Below are 19,468 nucleotides of genomic sequence, written 5' to 3' on the forward strand. Positions count from 1 at the left end.
GTCAGTGGTTATATCTTACCATTTACCTTGAAAGAGACCGAGTCTACCGGCTATAAGGCTTACACCAAGCTCTAACGTCTCCTCAAGTGTTCGCGATCTCGATTCCGATCGTGATCGCGTCTCTGGTAGCGAGGTTTCTGGAAAGATTGCGGCTGCTTCTTTTATAACAAGTGATACCTCGGCTTCTGCCCGTCCGACGCCGCTGGATAATTCCTGACTTGAGATTGACAGGGCGGGAATCTCGAGTTTTTTACTTGTTTCGAAGATTGCGATCTTTGAGCGACTTTGAGATCTCTGTAAGAGCTTTCCATCGTTTTTGCATTCTTCAACACCTCTTCCAAATTGTTCTGAAACAAGAAATCTCCGCAGTCTGACGCGTTGACAGCGTCTCGAAAAGATGCGTTGATATTGGCTAATATCAAGCTTCGACGAACAAAAGACTCATCGTGCTGCAGATCCGCCAATAGCTGGATCAAATCGAACAAACATTTAACTAAAGATGGCATTTCAGGATTGTCTTTTCCCTTCACACCAATAGACATTGCTTGCATTGCGAGAGCCAAAGAAACAGTAATCTTTTCCTGTTTCTTCCGAATACGGTCATCCCTCTTCGGAACCAACTCCTGGACAACAAATTTGAACTCAGGATTTAGTTTAGGAGGATCAATGGACGTACAGTTGTTAGGAGGTGGATATTTCTTCACAACCTCTACTCTAATTTTCTCCGACAGGCCCTCCTTAATAACATCTTCGCAGCGTACCACCAGATCTTTATGAACTGGAGGAGCGAAGACACTCGTCGGTTTGACGAGTGTCCTACGGTTTGACACTCGTAGGTTAGTGCCTACGAGTGAACAAACTTGACATTTTTCAGGTTAGAGCCTGTTGTCAACAAATTGCGAGATATCGAACCAATCGACGCATTCTTCTTTTTCTTCTCACTCTAAACCTTTAAAACCTTTTGAGTCTCGGAGAGACCTGAAAACTATCTCCGGCAAGAACAGCAAACTAGAACAAAAATCAGACAAACAATCTAACAATCTTACATCCGCTCGACGACAACTCGTCAGTAACCGCGTCACTCGATCTATTCCTGCGACGATGACTCTTCCTCTTCTTTTTCCTCCTCAGCTTTCTATTTTCCTTTTTCAACTTCTCAAGACGTCTCTCGAGATCCTTATTTTGATTTTTCACATCGGAAAAATCTCCTTTATGCCTTTTGCGAAACATTTATAGAGATATAAAAGAGAAATTCTCTCATTAACAACGTGGCTAATCGGGACAAAATGAAAGAATGAGGCATGACGGGCGTGCAGACCTGGAAGGCGATGCCCGCCCTTTTTTTGATTTTTAGCTTTGAAGTTTGTGGCGATATCGGCGGGAAGTGGGGGTACTACAGGTTGATCTCGAGAAAGAGGCGCGTAATACAATAAACAACTTTGTCCGGTATACTACCTAAAATTTTTTTTATGCGGTGGATAGGGACCGCATAAAAAAAGTTGGACTTAGAAAAAACATCAATGACTTATGAAGTAGATGATAAAATGCTTTTAATTAAGTTAAATAATTAAATTAGACCTAAAGAAATTGTAAAATTATTTAATTCTTCATTGTACATATACATGGAGAAATTTTCAAATTATACATTAAATAGTTTACTGCTACTCGTCGTAATCCAAAACGCGCATCTTCTTCTTGTGATGAATTGGTTGAAAATCGCTTTCGTCGCTTGAAGATAGGATTTCAATTGATTTGTTTTTGGTACCATAAAGTCAGTGATCAGTTTTTGTGACGACGGTCGACTGGTCAATTGCTTGTAAACGTCACGATACTGAGACATGCATGATCTCAGCTCTTTTTGGAATTCTAAGCGTCTTTCCGCATTGGTATCTTTTTTAAGAAAATGCGTTTCCAATTTTTTCGAAATCTGGAACCCTGCATATATTTTATCTGCTGTAATAGATTCCGGGTTATTATATAAAGCTTTATTTATAATAAGTGGTGTTAACATCTTTGCACCAGAGGCATTACTGCAAAGAAGAAGTGTGATTCGATCCTTTTCCGCTTTAAAACCACTTGCAGTTTTCTCATATTTCGCAATGAATGTTCGGCTGGGCATCTTTTTCCAGAATAACCCAGTCTCATCTGCATTAAATACTTGATCTGAGCAATATCCACCATCATCAATGATTTCCGCTAATACTTTGCGATAATTCATAGCAGCTGGTTCATCGGCGGACGCTGCCTCGCCTTGTAGCTTCACATTGTGAAGTGCGTACCGTTGTAAAAATCCAGTAAACCAGCCATTCCTCGCAGAAAATGTCACGTTTCGTAAACAGGATGATGAACTTGGTTCTAAATCCTTTAGTTGGTTGAAATACTGTCTGGCTTTTTCTTGAATTAATTCTTTGTAAACGGGGATTCGTTTTTTAATTAAATCTTTAACCCACAACACGAGAGCATTTTCCGTCTTCTCTATTACAATATTTCTCGAATACGATGCTCTTTTACTACTGTCGTTTGTTGCACTATTAAGAGATTCATATATTTTACTCGCACGTTTGAGTAAAATACGTCGCACTAGAAGTCAAAATTGGTAAACAAAAATTTAATAAAGGAAGGATGTTAACTGCCCAGTGGATATTCGGAGGAATAGAACGCTCCAGCAAATGTATATTTATTGTACCAGTTCCCAACAGATCATCCGAAACGCTACTTGAAGTGATCCGAAATTGGATCAAGCCTGGCACAATTATTATTAGCGATTGTTGGAAAGCGTACGATTGTCTCCACAAAGAAGGATTTCAGCACTTAAGAGTTAACCATAAACTCAATTTCGTAGATCCGGAGACAAATGCTCACACGCAAAACATTGAAAGAGTATGACGAGAAGTACGAACGAATATTCCGAAGTATGGAACTCGCCGAGCACATTATGTAGGCTATTTAGCGGAGTACTTTTTTCGTCGACAATACGATTTGGATGATCGTATAATGAAATTTTTTGAAATAATGTCAGAAATGTTCTCAACTTCGGATAACATTAATAAAGAAAATTGAAACAAGAGATGACATTTTTTTAAACCTTACCCATTACATTAACTACGAAGTAGAATAGTTAGATTTAAGTTAGGTTTACACTTGGTTTTTAAATTTCGGAAGCCAGGCACAATCTTTATTCGTACAGTAAAAAAATGGGGGTTCGGGAGCTAGCCCCCGGTCGGGGGTTGGGGCCGAAGCGGTTAGCCTGAGGGATGTTTATAGTTTAGCGGGGGGTCGAGGGGGCGCAGTCCCCCGTTAGGCAGGGGGTCTGGGGGGCGCAGCCCCCCAGCATGCATATCGTTTTGAAATGTATGCTTTTTACATTTTGTAAAAAGTTTTCAGCTTCAATTCAAAACTATGTGCATGCTGGGGGGCTGCCGCCCCTCGACCCCCCGTTAAACTATAAACATCCCCCAGGCTAACCGTGTACACACCTGCGTGGTGCGCTGCAGTACTCGTTGTTGGGGGCGTCGCCCCCAAGCCCCCGGACCCCCATTTTTTTACTGTACGAATAAAGATCATGCGCTACTTCATATGTATGAATGAGTTCGAACAGATTGAAACACGAGCCGACCGGCGAATGATAGCTAACGCATACAGACTCACAGACGCGGACGTGTATTCCGAGCCTAAACAATCGACGACTCAACGCTTACACACACGCTGTCACGGACGCGTAGCTATACGCAATATTCATTGTGTAGTAGCAATGGTATTTTGCAAATATCTCGGAAACTAAGGCCGAGCGACGGTTATATGTATAGGAAAAAGTTGTTCAAAATGTTGATTTCTACAACATATTCAAAAATCATCGAAATCGGTGAGGATGTACCTGTTCTCTATAATTACCAAAAAATCACACACACCAATCGCACAAAAACAAAATCGCATAAAAAAGGACCGCACAAAAACAGGTTTTACTGTATATAATCAGATTAACTAGTTAAGCGTGTTTGACGTGTATACAACTCCAAACCAAATCTCTATTACGGTGCATTCGACGCGTATACACGTCATCGCTTGATTTTAATTCCGCTCACTGTTGGGGTTTTTTAAAACTAAATTTCACGCTCGACTAGTTAATATCATTCTATCGCTGTCCTCTTTACGTCGGAAGTGAATCTGAACGACAAGGTACAGGTTCATTACATTTTCCAAGAACATTTTAATAGGATGAATCTCCGACCAATGGCCTGTAATCGACATATCGAGCCGCAGTCTATTGGTATTCACTCTTGATCAGCTCTATTTCGCGGGCATCGCATCGAGAGTAGGAAGAAAGGCGTAAGAGGACGCATCCACCATTTATCTCGTCACCGTCTCGGATCTGTTGCCAGTGACATCGATAAATCAGCGCTATCGGAGTCTTCCATCAGCATTAATCACATTAATGATCCTCGCGCGTACTCCCGACAAGGATCCAAATACCGCCGCGGGGCCCCAACTCGAGATGTTCGGTGTCGTTCGGTTATCTTCCAAGACTTTGGGTCACCATGGTCACCGTGGTCATTATCAAGTTGTTATCTTTCTACGGAAAGTCTTGAACACAGTCTACCTCCGCCGTACCTTCGCCACTGTCATCATTTTCTCCGTTGCGTTCTTACAGCTACGCGGAACGTGCCATTCGCGGAGTAAACGATGGTTGCTGGACACTGGTCCTTGAACCTGCTTATCTTCCACAAAGTCAACGTCACCTGATTCCTCCGCCGAACCCGACAACCTGTCCCTATGGAGACCCATACACGGTCCAGGTTTACTGGAAGTGTGCCCCCAGGGTTAGGTAGCTGGCTTTTTCGAGGAAAAGAGTCGTTCTCGCGAGGGAGATAGGCGACTAAACTTACGAGGGTTGTTCAAAAAGTTCCAGGACTGTTCAAATAGCGCATCAACGTTAAGGAGGCTCTAGTGCAAATAGAAATAACGCCAAGAAAATTATAAAAATTTGTGTACGGGTTAGATTTTATCACAAAAACACCCACACAAATTTTGGAAAGGCTAGAGTATCTAAAAGCTAAGAAATAAATGTTTCAATTTTTCACTTTTTAACGTGGACTCTTATGGGAAAATGCGTTTTTTAACACACTCAATTAGGTGCTACAAACTAATTGACGCCGAGATTGGATCGAAAATTGTATGCATAATAGAAAACTATCTAAAGAACATATATTAATTTACAAAATACTCCGAAGGTACTTGTAGTATTAATAATAAATTAAAGAATACTAAGATAATGCGTTTTGTCTTCTGCTATTGACATAGTATGGATGATCTGGCACGCTGTACGAGAGGTTAGAAAACGCGCGTTCAAATACAAACAGTACTGTAGTTTGTCTGAAAATAATTGATTTATATTACTTTATGATACAATATAAATATAACAGATATAATAACGACTAAAAGTCAATGTTTAACATAATTTTTTTTTAGTTTGATATAAAATTGCGAACCATTGTAATATTTTGAATACTATGCCAGATCTACTACTACGTGAATCAAGCGACAATAGTAACTCTATGAATATTGACTTACAGCGTAACTGTAGAGCCTCCTTAAGTTCGATCGAGACATAGTGTTCTAAAAACTGCTACATTTTTTTGTAAAATTACTTTTCTGCTAACAGCGATTTACATCGTGTGAGATTCTAGTGTGGAATGCATGAATATCAAGTTTTGCTTTTCGTGTACTGCAATCTGTTTTTGTTTTTGTTTCCTTGGTTTCATCAAAATCTAGCAGTATTGAAATGGTTCTATAGAAAAATCAGGACGAAATGATCCAAACTATGGAGAGATCAGTCATGGTTTTTTGCTGCTCTTAGTATTTGCGAATTTCGCACAAAAAATTCTATGACAGTGAAGCTTCCCAACTCTTGACTTGGTCTCTGCGGATTTATTTCCTCATCATGTCGGAGCAACAAGTAAGGTACATGCATCGATTGTGCAAAGCATCGTAATTTAATTTTTCAATCGTGAAGATGCAATACACCATAGCACCATAAAACATCTGATATGGTGGGAAAAATGCGTTTGTAAGGGAAGCGGTTATATAGAAAAGTAATATGTAGTTGGTATTTTTATTATAGCAAATAGAAAACTTCGTAAATTAAACTCTCGTTTATATTTAATCGATCTTCGTATATCAACCGAAAGGACGTGCAGAATGTAGTTTAAACTGTTTCGAATTGGTGATGCAAATGTCTGAGTGATGTTCTGAACACTTTCAGGAGATAGATATCGATGACTGACAAACATTGCTTGATCAGAACTCTGTGCAACAGCAAAAGCTTGCTAAGCAATTAAACGTATCCCAAAAAACTATTTTCAACCAATCGAGTAGGTAAAATTCAGATGGAAGAAAAATGGTTTCCGCATGTACAAAATCAGTGTTTCACAGCCGCTTTTTAATTCGCTCCCTTTAATTTTTAACAGCTTTAAAATCCACGATAAAGATTTGCATTATTTTCATTCGCAAGTTTTATCAACTCAAAACCAGCGACAGTTTTTCGTGATGAGATTCGAAATCAATCGATGATGTAAGATAATAGAAAGCAATAGAAAGTCTTTTAATTAGCGATATTATATGTATAGATTTTCACAAATAATCGAATTTGGGCAAACATCGGGCACAACTTTCTTCTTCGTATACACAGACTCCTTATTTTTCAAATGAATAAAGAAAAAGAAAGGGAGAGGGTGTAACAAAAAGGAATATATATATTTCAGATGGTATTAATTTATTAATTATAAACCTTTATTCATTCAATTAATGAATCAATGTAAATATCAGCAAAATGTGTACATAGTCTAACGTAGATCAGACCGCATCAATGCTATGTAAAACGGTTATTCCTTTTGATTGGCTCGAATAGTCTGCAGATACTACAGTGCTCGATATTACTAAAACCTGAAAAAAACAAACTAAATTAAGATCTTTACGAACTGGAGGTAGAAATATCTAGTTGATCCGCCGCAAGAAAGGGAATTCCTGCGAACGAGGGGTTCTTGAGCCTGGATCTGGTGTATTCGCCAACCCTTTATCGTCCGGGCAGCATGTTCGTTCCATTTACTACGTTCTAGACTCACCTAAGAACTGGCTAGACCAAAAGAGCGAGATAAGTGAGTCGCTGGGGTGACAGAGAGCTTCGGCTATCCGCTTCTGAGCGGAATTCCCTCGGTGTCTCTCTCGTTCTACTCCATTCAATCCTTTTTCCGTTGTCTTTCTCTCTCGCTTCTTACCAACTACGTTTACAACTCCGAAGTCGAACTGGCGAGCGTCTTACGGCAATCTGTCTCCTGGCGTGTGATAAATCAATCCTTCTTGCGGACGTGCGAGACACGATCAGCGGCCTCTCGCGCGTTTATCGCGCAAACGTACAGTCATCCTCGTATGTATTCGTACCTTCGCTACCACCAAAGAGAATCTACTCATATCGAGCGATGCAGTCGTGGTTCTGAATGAAGTTTTATTAATACTATCAAAATTTCGATTATTTGTAAAAATCTATACGTACAATATCGCTTATTAAAAGGCTTTATATTGCTTTCTATTATCTTATATCATCGATTGATTCCGAATTTCATCGCGAAAAAAAATTAACCCTTTGCGATCAGTAATATTTTCAATAGACAGAACTAGTGACTCTAAATGATTTTGCAAGTATTCATCTAACTTTTTATAGTTAGCGTAAAATAATTTTTAATAGAAGTTATTTTATAAAAATAGTATATTATAATATTCAGTGTATCATTACATCTCAGAGAACATTAAGCTTTTTAATGTTAAGGTTTGTATTTTGTATTTTGTCCTATCCAAGTAACTTCACCTTCTCTAACACTATCAAATCAAGTCATCTTTTCTCCAATTGTTTTCACTATAGGGATCCTTTTTTATAGAGCTTCTCGACTTTCGAAATAATAAAGATTTCATACAACTTTCTGTCGCGATTGTCAAATGTGTTGTACCAATTTTGGCGATTGTCAAGGTTAAGATAAAAAAATTCTCGCCATTTCAAGATGTATTATTTTATATTTTTCGAAAAAATATATTGGGTGTAGATATTAATTTACTTGTAATTTTAGTACATTGAAGTACGAACCTTTTCTAAGTCTTCAACCTGATTTTTGTTACAATGTATCTATGTATATATACATATCTATGACCTTTAATGACCTTATATTAGGTCGTTGAACTGGTTTTAAGATCCTCTATCATGATATAGAAGCAAAAACATGCCAATCCATTTAAAAAAAGGAAAGTGACCTTCAAATGTCCGAAGTAGCTCCACCTGCAAACTATTATCGCCACCGAATAGCTCCCTTCGTACTGTGCAAGTTTATTTCAGCAAATATTTCAGTGAAACTTATAGTTTCGAAGATATCTGAGGTGCAAATAGTTATTGCCCCACTCTGTATATTATATAGTTAATTTATAATATGATAGATCATATGAAAAGTGTTATTGAATAAAATCATCTCCTAACAAATTATTGACTATTGAAATGTAGAGATTATATCTAGTACCTATTGTACGAGAACAAATATTTTGGTGACTCGTACATTTAAAAAAAGTGTAAAACGTTTCGTCCTTATTTTTGAAATCATCATCAGACAAACACATACTAGAATAGAAAAATTAAAGATATAGTTTATAAGTAGAAAAGTACGCACAAACATAAAATTATAGTATACATAATATGTAGAAAAATATATTATGAAATAAAAAATTATAATTAAGACTATGAGTATGAATCTCATTTATGTATAAAAACCTATTGATATCGTAGAACTATATGAAAGGCCATACAATAAAGGCCAAAGCAACAATATTATCCTTTTTTCAAGTAACGTCATAATTTAACAAATCTTTCGTATCAATGCGACAATTATAGTTTGGTTGTTCTGAGAAGTCCAGTAATTATACATTCCTTTCAAAAAATATGAAGACTCTTTTTTTACATATTCTTGTTACTTGAAGTTTTTAAAACATTTCTACAGGATGATAATAAAAATATTACAAAACTGTCGAAATTAGAACCGTTTACATCACGGACCGTCCCGTTAGGTTGATTGAATCCAAAAAGGAATTTTTCTGGGGTGGCGACTGAAAAATGAAGCATACTTTAGGAGTTTTGTTTGATGTCGACAAAATAAAAAACGATTCTGACGTGTTTTCTACTAATCCTATTCAAAGGGAGTTTTGTGTGAACTTTATAAAATTTATTTATTGATTTATATTAACGTTAAAATAGCTCCCGTCGATGCCAGTACCGTCACTGTTGTTAAGATATTTTAAAATTGGTTTGCCTGTGATAAAAAATTCAAGTATTTTATTAAATTATATAAGTGTGGTTATCGTACAAAGTAGAGTAAACCGTGTAAGTTAATAAATAAAACTCGTTCAAACTCAAACACCCAAAAGTTTACCTCTTTTGGTGCTTTTTACCTACCCTCAAGTAGAATTTTTTTAAATTAAAAAAAACTTTGACCTTAAATTTCGAGTTCATAATAGATTTTGCGGACGGTTTTTTTTTGCAAATATTCATCGAGCCAGATGTGTACAATAACCCCTGAAAGTGATGATCATTAATTTTTGTACACCCTGTACACAATTGCGTACGTGCATGCTGCGAAGGAGTAGAAGACCAATGATTGCTCGTTGTCGTAGATTACCGACCATTTATGTGCAATTTAATATCGATAGGATGCAATAACGTTGTGACCACGTAAGTCGCGGGTGTACGCATACTTCCGGACTGTGGCTACCGAAGTCTTTCGTCTTCATCCAACTATAAAGATGTTAGAAACAAAGCTCCACCCACGTGTCAGATATGGAGCCGACAGACTCGTTTCTCCGGTAAGCGACATGAAATTGTATGTTTTATAGGCTAGTCGCTACGACCCGTCAATGACGATGTCTATCGCTTAAACGGAAAGTATATCCTCAATTTAAGAGTGTATTAGTCGAAATAGAGCATTAGTAAAATTTAAGATTAGATTATATAAACTAATTGGGGAACAAAGGTGATCGGATAAGTGAGTTTCACATAACAGAAAAAAAAGTGATTAGCACTGAATTTTATTGAATATTTCAAATAAAATAAAGTAAAATGAGTACATATGTATATAAATAACTTCATATGCTATATATACGACATAGAAAGAGACTTCTCAATCCTCCATTTATTAACGAAATTAAACTACTTAACAAATCTTAAGAATTTCAAATTTTGTTGGAAGCTAAATCATATAATTATTTCTGCTGGATTTTAGAATGGATTTGAATAAACCTTACTTCAACTTTATGTTAAAAGATATTCATTATTATATTTGGTTTTTGAATAAGTAAAGTAAAAGTAATACAATAAGGAAAATAATAAACTTAATACAAGTTCTCTCTACATTCTCTCATACTGATATCAAACGATACTTGTTAGTCTCTCAGATACCAACCACACTCACATAATACATCCTGTATAGTACCGCCCTCAGCTACCATACATTAGTTCTAATTATGATTGGCGCCAAAATCAATTTTAAATTGCCTTCTTCTAATAATTTCAATATAACGAGTTTTGTGGTATTACATTTCCTTCTGGCTTCAAGTCATTTAAAAATAAGCTTCTTTGAAAGTTGAAAGTACTTCGAAACCAGGTGATACAGTTTTGTCACTATTGTTATCTTAGCTATTTATTTTTTTTGTCATTATTTAAAACATTTTGCAAAATAACATCGTCGAAATAATGTGCTAAATTTCAAATTATTGCAATTTGAAGTAGATCGATACCATCCTATTACTCTAGGCTTATCACAATCGTTGCATTCTGGTATTTATGTGACCCTGCAATGAGTTCATTTATCTCATTTTTGTTCAATTCTAGGTCTTCATTTTCTTTAACAATTATTTCATGCAGAAAAATTTTCTGTCATGTTTTCTTCAGTGCTTCATCTTGTACGTTCAACCATGCATTTACTATCATAATAGTGCAATCTTTCAAATTTAATTCTGTGTGCATTAAAATTACGCTTCTGTGTGTACATACAGTATTATAATAGAAAATATGCGGTTCATATAATATGTAGAACACCCACGTTATAAATCGATTATATAATAGAACTCCAATCGTTATTGCTTTCCTCTGATTACTATGCAAAGATGTATATTTTTCTCGGTTGACTTAGAAGTGCTTTTTTTTCAAACCACCTGTCTTTGATCCGTATTTTAGTGTAGTTGAAAAAAATTATCTTCCCGTAACAGTGGTAATAACCAAAGCCGTCTTAACAGCATTGTGGGTCCTCGGACAACTTAGTGCACTAAGCCCGTTATTGGATTTATTTCATTTTGATATTAAATACTACAAGAAAAAGATCCTAGAGCCTACGAGGCAATGCCAAATTTTAGTGACGAAAACCGCCACAAATGTGTTCAATGCAAAGATTGGGGTATTCATATTCATAATTATTCATATTCATAAATATGAATATGAATAAATTCACATCACGCGAATTTGTGAATATGAATATGAATAACTCGTTATTCACATTTTTATTCATAAATAGCGCGTTGTTCACATTTTCATTTATAATTAACTCTTCATTAAATAACATTAATCACTTACTTACATTGTTTACTATCCCACACAGAAACGTTTTCACTCCAATCAAATGGGTAATTACAAAAATTATGTAATTTATGCAAATAAAACAATAATTGTTGTTACTATTATAAAAAACATTATAGTTGTGTTAATAGACACGTATACGAAACTCTGGAATATGTATAAGCACCTTGGATAATGAATTAATGACATACTTTCATTAACACCTTTTGGTTGTAAGAATACCGAATAAAAATAATGATACAGGGAGAAAAAAATTAATTTCGCAGACTTGGATAAAAGTAAGTACAAAAATTTAGTAAGTTTATTCTTCAATTTCCCCATCGCTTAAGTTTGCCATCAAGCTTGTCGGTATCTTGAGAAACATGACAACATGTGATATACGGTGGCTACTGGTCGACAAAGCGAATTGTAAACCTCTCTTAAGCTGGCAGAATCGAATCAGCAGATTCATATCCGACTTAGTGGAATATTTAATTAGTAATTAGTAATTAGTAATTAGTAATTATTTTATACTAATTTGTACCACAAACAATAATTTGGTCCTGCCAGCTTAAGAGAGTGTGTCATTAATTTATTATCCAAGGTACTTATACATATTCCAGAGTTTCGTATACGTGTTTAGTAACACAACTATAATGTTTTTTATAATAGTAACAACAATTATTGTTTTATTCGCATAAATTACATAATTTTTGTAATTACCCATTTGGTTGGAGTGAAAACGTTTCTGTGTGGGATAGTAAACGATGTAAGTAGGTGATTAACATTATTTAATGAAGAGTTAATTATAAATAAAAATGTGAATAACGCGTTATTCACATTTTTACTCATAAATTTATTTATATTCATATTCACAAATCCGCATGATGTGAATTTATTCATATTCATATTCATAAATCCGCGTGATGTGAATTTATTCATATTCATATTTATGAATACCCCCGTTTCTGGTTCAATGTTGCACAAATTGGGATGGGGCCCCTTAGTTTGTGAAGCCCGCGGGCAAGTGCCAAGCGTTCCCATATGTTAAGACGACACTGATAATATTAACAAAAAACGCAAGTGAAGGTGATTGAAGTGAAATTAGTTTGTCTAAAAAAACATCGTAGAATAATATTTGGAAAAATTATTTTATATCTTCAAATTATATATTATTAAACATAAGAAAAAAATTGTTTAAATTATATGTCGTCAATCGATGATTGACGCAGCCTAAACGAAGATTGTATTCCGGTGATCGCCATAGCTCTTGGCATGTTAAAGTTCATGATCGTGATTCTGTTTTCTTGGTTGCATGGCTCAATTCCGATCTTTTTGTCGTTCATTCCGAGAAGGATAGACGGCGGCCATTCGAAACAAATGTACCGCGCATAGTATCTCCGAATCGTTTCAATCAGTAACCCACCGTTAGAGAGCAATCAGTCAGTGCTACCGTCCGCGAAGAAGGCTATCGAAGGAAGTAACGACCACACACGTCCACAAGAACAGATCCCAGCGATGATCGGGAGCTCACGATCGCGCTCCGTCGTCCCGGGCAGAGAGTCGGTGATCGCTCAATCATGCGTGTTAGTTACCGACGATAATTCGTGCTCCGATGGATGCAATCAGGCGCGAGGTCGCGAAGGTGGTTCGAATAGGTTGCGCAAGACTACTGTTGTCGTGTACACGCTAGATTGAGGACCCGATAAGTGGCACCGGGAGCCCGTAATTCTAACATTTTGTTTCTTAGTCCACCGCTCGGTCCGTTGAAGCGACGCTATAATCACTGCAGGGTATCCCACAATTCATTGAATGGCATCTGGAAATCAATTCGTGTCCCTGTTCTCCCTCATTAATGTCTTTCTCCCAATACAAACTCTCTCTCACAATGTCTATCGTGATTATAGGCTACGTTTTTTACCTTCCGCTGAAATAGATGATATTACTAATGTGTGTGAAGTTAGCCCCGCACTTTTCGAATTTTGAGTTTTTCTTTCTTGTGCCGTGTTGTGCTATATTTGTGCTGAATTATGCCGTAAATAAGAGATCGATAACATCAATAACAATTAGGAATAGAAATAAAACCAAAACTATACTAGCCCCGCACTTTTGCCGAAACAAACTTTTTTTTCATAAAAAGATTTGTACTAACTTATGCTACATTGTGCCATTGATAGAAACTCGATATCTCTATTCACTTTGCAGACAAAAAATGTTGAATTTTAAGGAATAAAAAATTTAATATTCGTACAATTTGCGAACGACGATAGATAATCGAATTCTGCAAGTTGTGCTAAATTGTGGTACTTACAATACACGAGACGCGTGCGTTAAAAATTGAGATTAGCTCGAGGGTCAATAAAAATTAACAAAAACAGGTGGCGGTGATTAAAAATTTTGATTTTTCCGAATTTTCTTTGACTGTGCTGGATTGTGCTATACTAGCACAACAACTTTTCCTAATTACAAAATCTCGTCAGATCGCCAGATTTCGCAGCGTTGGCAAAGTTAGGAATCAGACGTTAAGAATTTGCATTTACATTTGCACGCGCTCGCGGGTAGTGGAGTGCAGTAATGCCTCGATAGATGCACAAGCTCGAGATTGAAAGTGTGCATTTATCATGGAGTTCCCACATTGTTTGATCTTTGCCGATAGCTTTGGCTTATTTCGCTTATTTCTTTTCTTAATTGTTATTGATGTTATCGATCTCTTATTTACGGCACAATTCAGCACAAATATAGCACAATACGGCACGAAAAAGAAAAACTAAAAATTCGAAAAGTGCGGGGCTAACTTCACACACATATATTATTATGATTTATACTTCGACAAAATGACAGCACACGTGTGCTATCATTAATTTCACGAGGATAGATTCATATTTTTCTAATTGCGACGAATGATACATGAACATCAGCTCATAGTAATATACAGGATGAGTTACCTAAGATTTGTATCTAAAATATCTCTGTTGCTTTAAATGATGTGAAGGAACGTTACAAGAAGAAAATGTTTGGTTTGGAGGAGAACATAAGATGAGAGATAACAAGTGTTGTGTATGTAATGCGTAAAAGGAGATGCTCTAGTTTCATAATGCTTTAATAATATATTTGATAGTACACATGGGACAGTTTGATAAAATAAAAACTAAGGAATAAATCGTATAAGGAAAAACACACGAGGTTAACTCCTAGGTTATATGAATTCCGTAGTGAGACGCTGCTGTTGGTCAGAGCGGCAAATACAAACTTCACGGTTTGCATATCCAACAAAAAGATTATCTCAAGTTCATATTTTCTGAAATTTCAAGCTCAGTGATATTTTTATAAATAGAATGGGATATTTTCATTATTACAATATTGTAGACGAGAAGAAAAAACAAATTCAGACATGTATTATACGTTGACCTGCAGATGACCTCGTGATGAGTTAATCTTATGAAGTCAATAAATGTACAAGAATGTTTTGTCTCTAGTAGAGATTAATTAATATAAACATCGGAACATTGTCAAAGAATATCTTTTACTTTCGAACAATATGCAATTGTAGTTCGGTTTGTATTACTACTGTTTTAATTGTTGTTTCACAATAATGTATTCAGTTAATGAAAAATGTGATTTTCTAATTGTCTATTTTATAATAGATTTATAATAAATTATAGATTATAATAGATTTATTTTATAATATTTTATGATACTTATGTATAGACAAAATGTAATGCAATCTTAGTGGTGTATGTAAGAAGATATCTTGATGGGAGGCATTCTACTACTAAAACTATCGTCACACCTTTAATAATATCATTTGTGACACGTAAAGTGTAGAGAATAAAAAAAGCGTAAGAAATAAACCAAAAACAAACATCAATAATGAAATAAACATTTTAGCTGCAGTAGCATGTTTGGTCTATAGCAATACATGCATGTGAGATTTCGAACCAATTGATCAAGTAGTTTTTAGGATACTATGATCGACATTTTAGAAAACGTAGTTTCGGAAAAAACGCGTTTAAATTTTTATATACTGGGAATTAATATGCATATAATGAAAATCATACTTACGTTTTATCTATCGAATCAGGACCATACAGGCGACCTTTTTGTACGAAAAGGTCCTTATGTGCATATATGCATACTTAATTCAACCTTTGAATTGAAAATTGAATTGAAGCTGAATCAATCTGCGGTAACAATAGGGCTGACCGTCACTTTTTTCAAACAACATGTATTGGTTTCGTTAACTTACAGAATTCAAATATAAAATTTTGCATGTAAATTTTTGAAACTTTTTCTTTAAGAATATACTATACACAAGAAAATCGATTTCCTCAAAAGGTACGCGTAGAATAAATGTAAAATTCGAATTACAGATTGAAATATTTTACAATGAGCAAATAAAGATGTAACTGCTTCATAGAACGAGTGTTATTACGAAATTGCTATAACTAGCTTTTCGTCATCTATTATTCGAATAAAGGTTTGTTCATTTCTACTCGAAGAACAGGGAGCAGGTTCCACGACATGGACCACTAATTTGCTGCAAGGATCATTGGCTCCGCAACTTCTAGAATACATCATCTAGCCACAAACTTTCTTTTATACACGATTTCTCCGTCTACGAATTCCGCGGGTATATAATTACCGCATTATTCTATTCAAATACGAATCAGGTCCCAATAATACCTCTGATCTTTAAATCGCAGCTGGTAGAGTACATTATCTTGTAAATCAGTACGTATTTCGTTCAATATAACACGAATCACTCGTAGTTTATGTACCAGTTTTACGTATATTCAGCGTTTTTGACATTCGTCGCACAATTGAGTGCAAGAACCAGTTGCGAAATGTGCGGGGAGGGGGGTACACGACTAGTAGTAGTGGTATCTAAAAGAGGAAGGAATAAAAATAGAAAACATATTAGGAAAATTAACAGAGACGATTGCATTATAGTACTTTCTTCGACGTCATGTTGAGTATTATTTGTCCAAATTCGGAAAAATAAACAAGTATTAAAAGAAGATGGACATATTGGGTTGTCTGGAAAGTCCATGCTGATTTTTAGTAGGCGGTACAGGTCTGAATACAGGATGTCCCAAAAGTCGGGGAGGAGCCGGAAATGGGGGGTAGCTGAGACGATTCTGAACAACAATTTCCTTTGCAAAAATGTCGGATGAGGCTTCGTTAAGGAGATATTAAGTGAAAACCCTGACCAATCAGAGCGCGCGTATACCGCTGGAGCGGCCGTGGTAGCGAAGGGTACGCGCTAGGCGGCAGCGTCAATGTCCTTCGATGCACGTCGAGTCACTTGTTCGCGTACAAGCGCTGCCGCCTAGCGCATAGCCTTCGCTACCGCGGCCGCTCGAACGGTCTACGCGCGCTCTGATTGGTCGGAGTTTTCGGTTAATATCTCCTTAACGAAGCCCCATCCGACATTTTTGCAAAGGAAATTGTTGTTCAGAATCGTTTCAGCTACCCCCCATTTCCGGCTCCTCCCCGACTTTTGGGACACCCTGTATATCGGAATGGTTGAAAACAAATAACACGTGGACATCCCTTAAAAAGTGGAAAAATTGTGGAACAAATGGTACATATACATATAATTCAATAAATATATATCGAAATTCAAACGTGTCTTTGAATGTTTCTTAAAAATTGGCACGAACTTTCTGGACAACCGAATAGAAAAAGAGCTTTACGAGATTACATACTTTTTACACGTTTAGGAATTTTTTTGTTTAGGTTATTGTGATAAATTCAATATGTCAATGATATATGTTTTAATCTGTTCTTTAATTACCTAACAATAATTACTGTTGATCATTTTTTATTAATATTCTTAATATTATGTAAGGCTCCGTAAACCACTTATTGCAAAATATCGCTTCTTGTTTTGCATGATTCGCCTTGTAGGAGAAATAAATGAATAAATGGTTTATAATTATTACAGCGTGCTGATTATATCCAATTTGAAGACACTATAGTCCGTTTTAAACGTGATGCAAGAGTTTCGACCTGAATTCACGGTTTCTCTTTAAAATATATAAAAATATATCTACATATGTGGTATCGGGTAAAGGGGTAATATTCTGTTTAAATAAAATGCAATATATTTTAAAAAATTATTGACATCACAAAATTGTTTTCACGAATGCTCTACAATGCGACACACATTTTTAATCATAAATTTCTTGTTTCTAAATGAAGTCGTTTAAAATTTTGAGTGATATTAACGTATACTAACACACTACGATCCACAAAGTTTCAAAAGTATTCATTGAGTTTTACAAGATTTATGTATGTTTTTTTTACAAAAATTCAGGGGTCACACACATTATTACGATTACGTTTGGAAATAAATATTACTTATTGTTAGATAGAAACATCTTATTAGAAAACAACAAAATATGACAGAATATTATAATATATGTTGTTTCAATGAACTAAATTTTTAAAAAGGTAAGTATAATTACAAGATTAACAATTTACAAGATTTATGTATGTTTATTTTTTCGAAAATTGAGGGGTCACACACATTATTACAATTACGTTTGGAAATGAATATTACTTATTGTTAGATAGAAACATGTTATTAAAAAACAACAAAACATGACACAATATTATAATATATGTTGTTTCAATGAACTAAATTTTTAATAAGATAAGTATAATTACATGAAGTAATTGTTTTCTATTGGAAAAATTGTTCACGGCACGCAACTTAGGAAAGCTCCTGACATGAACTGTAATATGCAGCTGGATCTGGTTGTGCTGTTATCGGGCCGGTGCAAATTATAGAAGCTATAAACTCGAGTGCCATATCACGACGCACGCAAACTAGCCCCACGATGCATATTCAACGGACCCCATGGGTTAGCCGCTAGATGCGACAACAATCAGCGAAACAAACCCACTTATGATCAACAAGGGTATACGTCACTCGTTAAAGCCTCTAGCGTCTCGCGGACAACTTGTCCGTTGAATATTCATGAGGCAACCACCATGCGCGCCACTCGATGGAGCGAGCGAAGCGACGAAAATGGCAATGGTAGAGTTCGTCACGATTTCATTGACTTGTTCACGCCCTGATAGAAATGTAAGATCAAAATTAAAACGCAATGCAGACAGTTACAAGCATATAATTGTAGTAAACATTTCTACTATGTCATTTAGTTCTCTTCATTTGAATCAAACCCTGAACAACGATGTATCGTTGTTCGATACGCTTCCGAAAAGTACCGACAACGATATATTGTTGTGAATATAATAAATTCTGAAATATTTATCAAATTCTGCGCCAAAAACTGCGTTTCCAGCCACTTTTTCACTGATGCGAGCTGTCTATCAGGGTTACATCCCCCGTTTAGACAGCTTAACGCACTCAGATATTTGATCCGACATATTTTTGAAATTTTGAAATTTTGAAATGTTTAAATTGGTCTACAATTTTGAAAATTTCAATTTAACGTCCTCACAGCCGCACACTTGCCACGAGATCCTACAAATGTTATTCCAATCCCCACCCTTTAATGGCTAAATGTATATTTGACAAATCGATGCATGAATACTAGAAACAAGACGATTGGAATAAATGTTCATGCTACATCCATATGACTTAAAATAACCATTAATTGAATGTTTAGTTGTAAATTATAGAATATTGTTATTCTCAGCATCTCGCGTGATACTGTCCAACAAAAAATTATCCATCTGACTAGTAACTACTTAAAAAACTGCGCTGTATTCTGTGGGCTTAATCAATCAAGATATTTATCATTTTTGCCATTACGTGATAGGAATTTTATTTAACAGTATTCGATATTCCCGCCCCCACCAACA

General features: G+C 35.8%; 1 protein-coding gene across 1 annotated transcript; it reads right to left on the reverse strand.

The window, feature by feature from the left end:
* Positions 1–1,639: 1,639 nt before the first annotated feature.
* Positions 1,640–3,538, reverse strand: LOC128877459 (tigger transposable element-derived protein 1-like). The gene is made up of 2 exons (XM_054124778.1): positions 3,477–3,538; positions 1,640–2,528 (listed from the first exon to the last, which is right to left on the reverse strand). The coding sequence occupies exons 1-2, from the start codon at positions 3,536–3,538 to the stop codon at positions 1,640–1,642; spliced, it is 951 nt and encodes a 316-aa protein (XP_053980753.1).
* Between the last annotated feature and the right edge of the window lie 15,930 nt (positions 3,539–19,468).

This window comes from Hylaeus volcanicus, chromosome 5 (genome assembly GCF_026283585.1).
Source record: "Hylaeus volcanicus isolate JK05 chromosome 5, UHH_iyHylVolc1.0_haploid, whole genome shotgun sequence".
NCBI classification, from domain to species: domain Eukaryota; kingdom Metazoa; phylum Arthropoda; class Insecta; order Hymenoptera; family Colletidae; genus Hylaeus; species Hylaeus volcanicus.

What these genes read in the sequence shown, in the direction of transcription:
- LOC128877459 (XM_054124778.1), bottom strand. Translation starts at nt 3,538, where the DNA reads ATGGGGGTCCGGGGGCTTGGGGGCGACGCCCCCAACAACGAGTACTGC. An exon ending in TACTGCAGCGCACCACGCAG is followed by an intron (nt 2,529 to 3,476) that starts GTGTGTACACGG and finishes ATCTCTTAATAG; the next exon opens with TGCAACAAACGACAGTAGTA.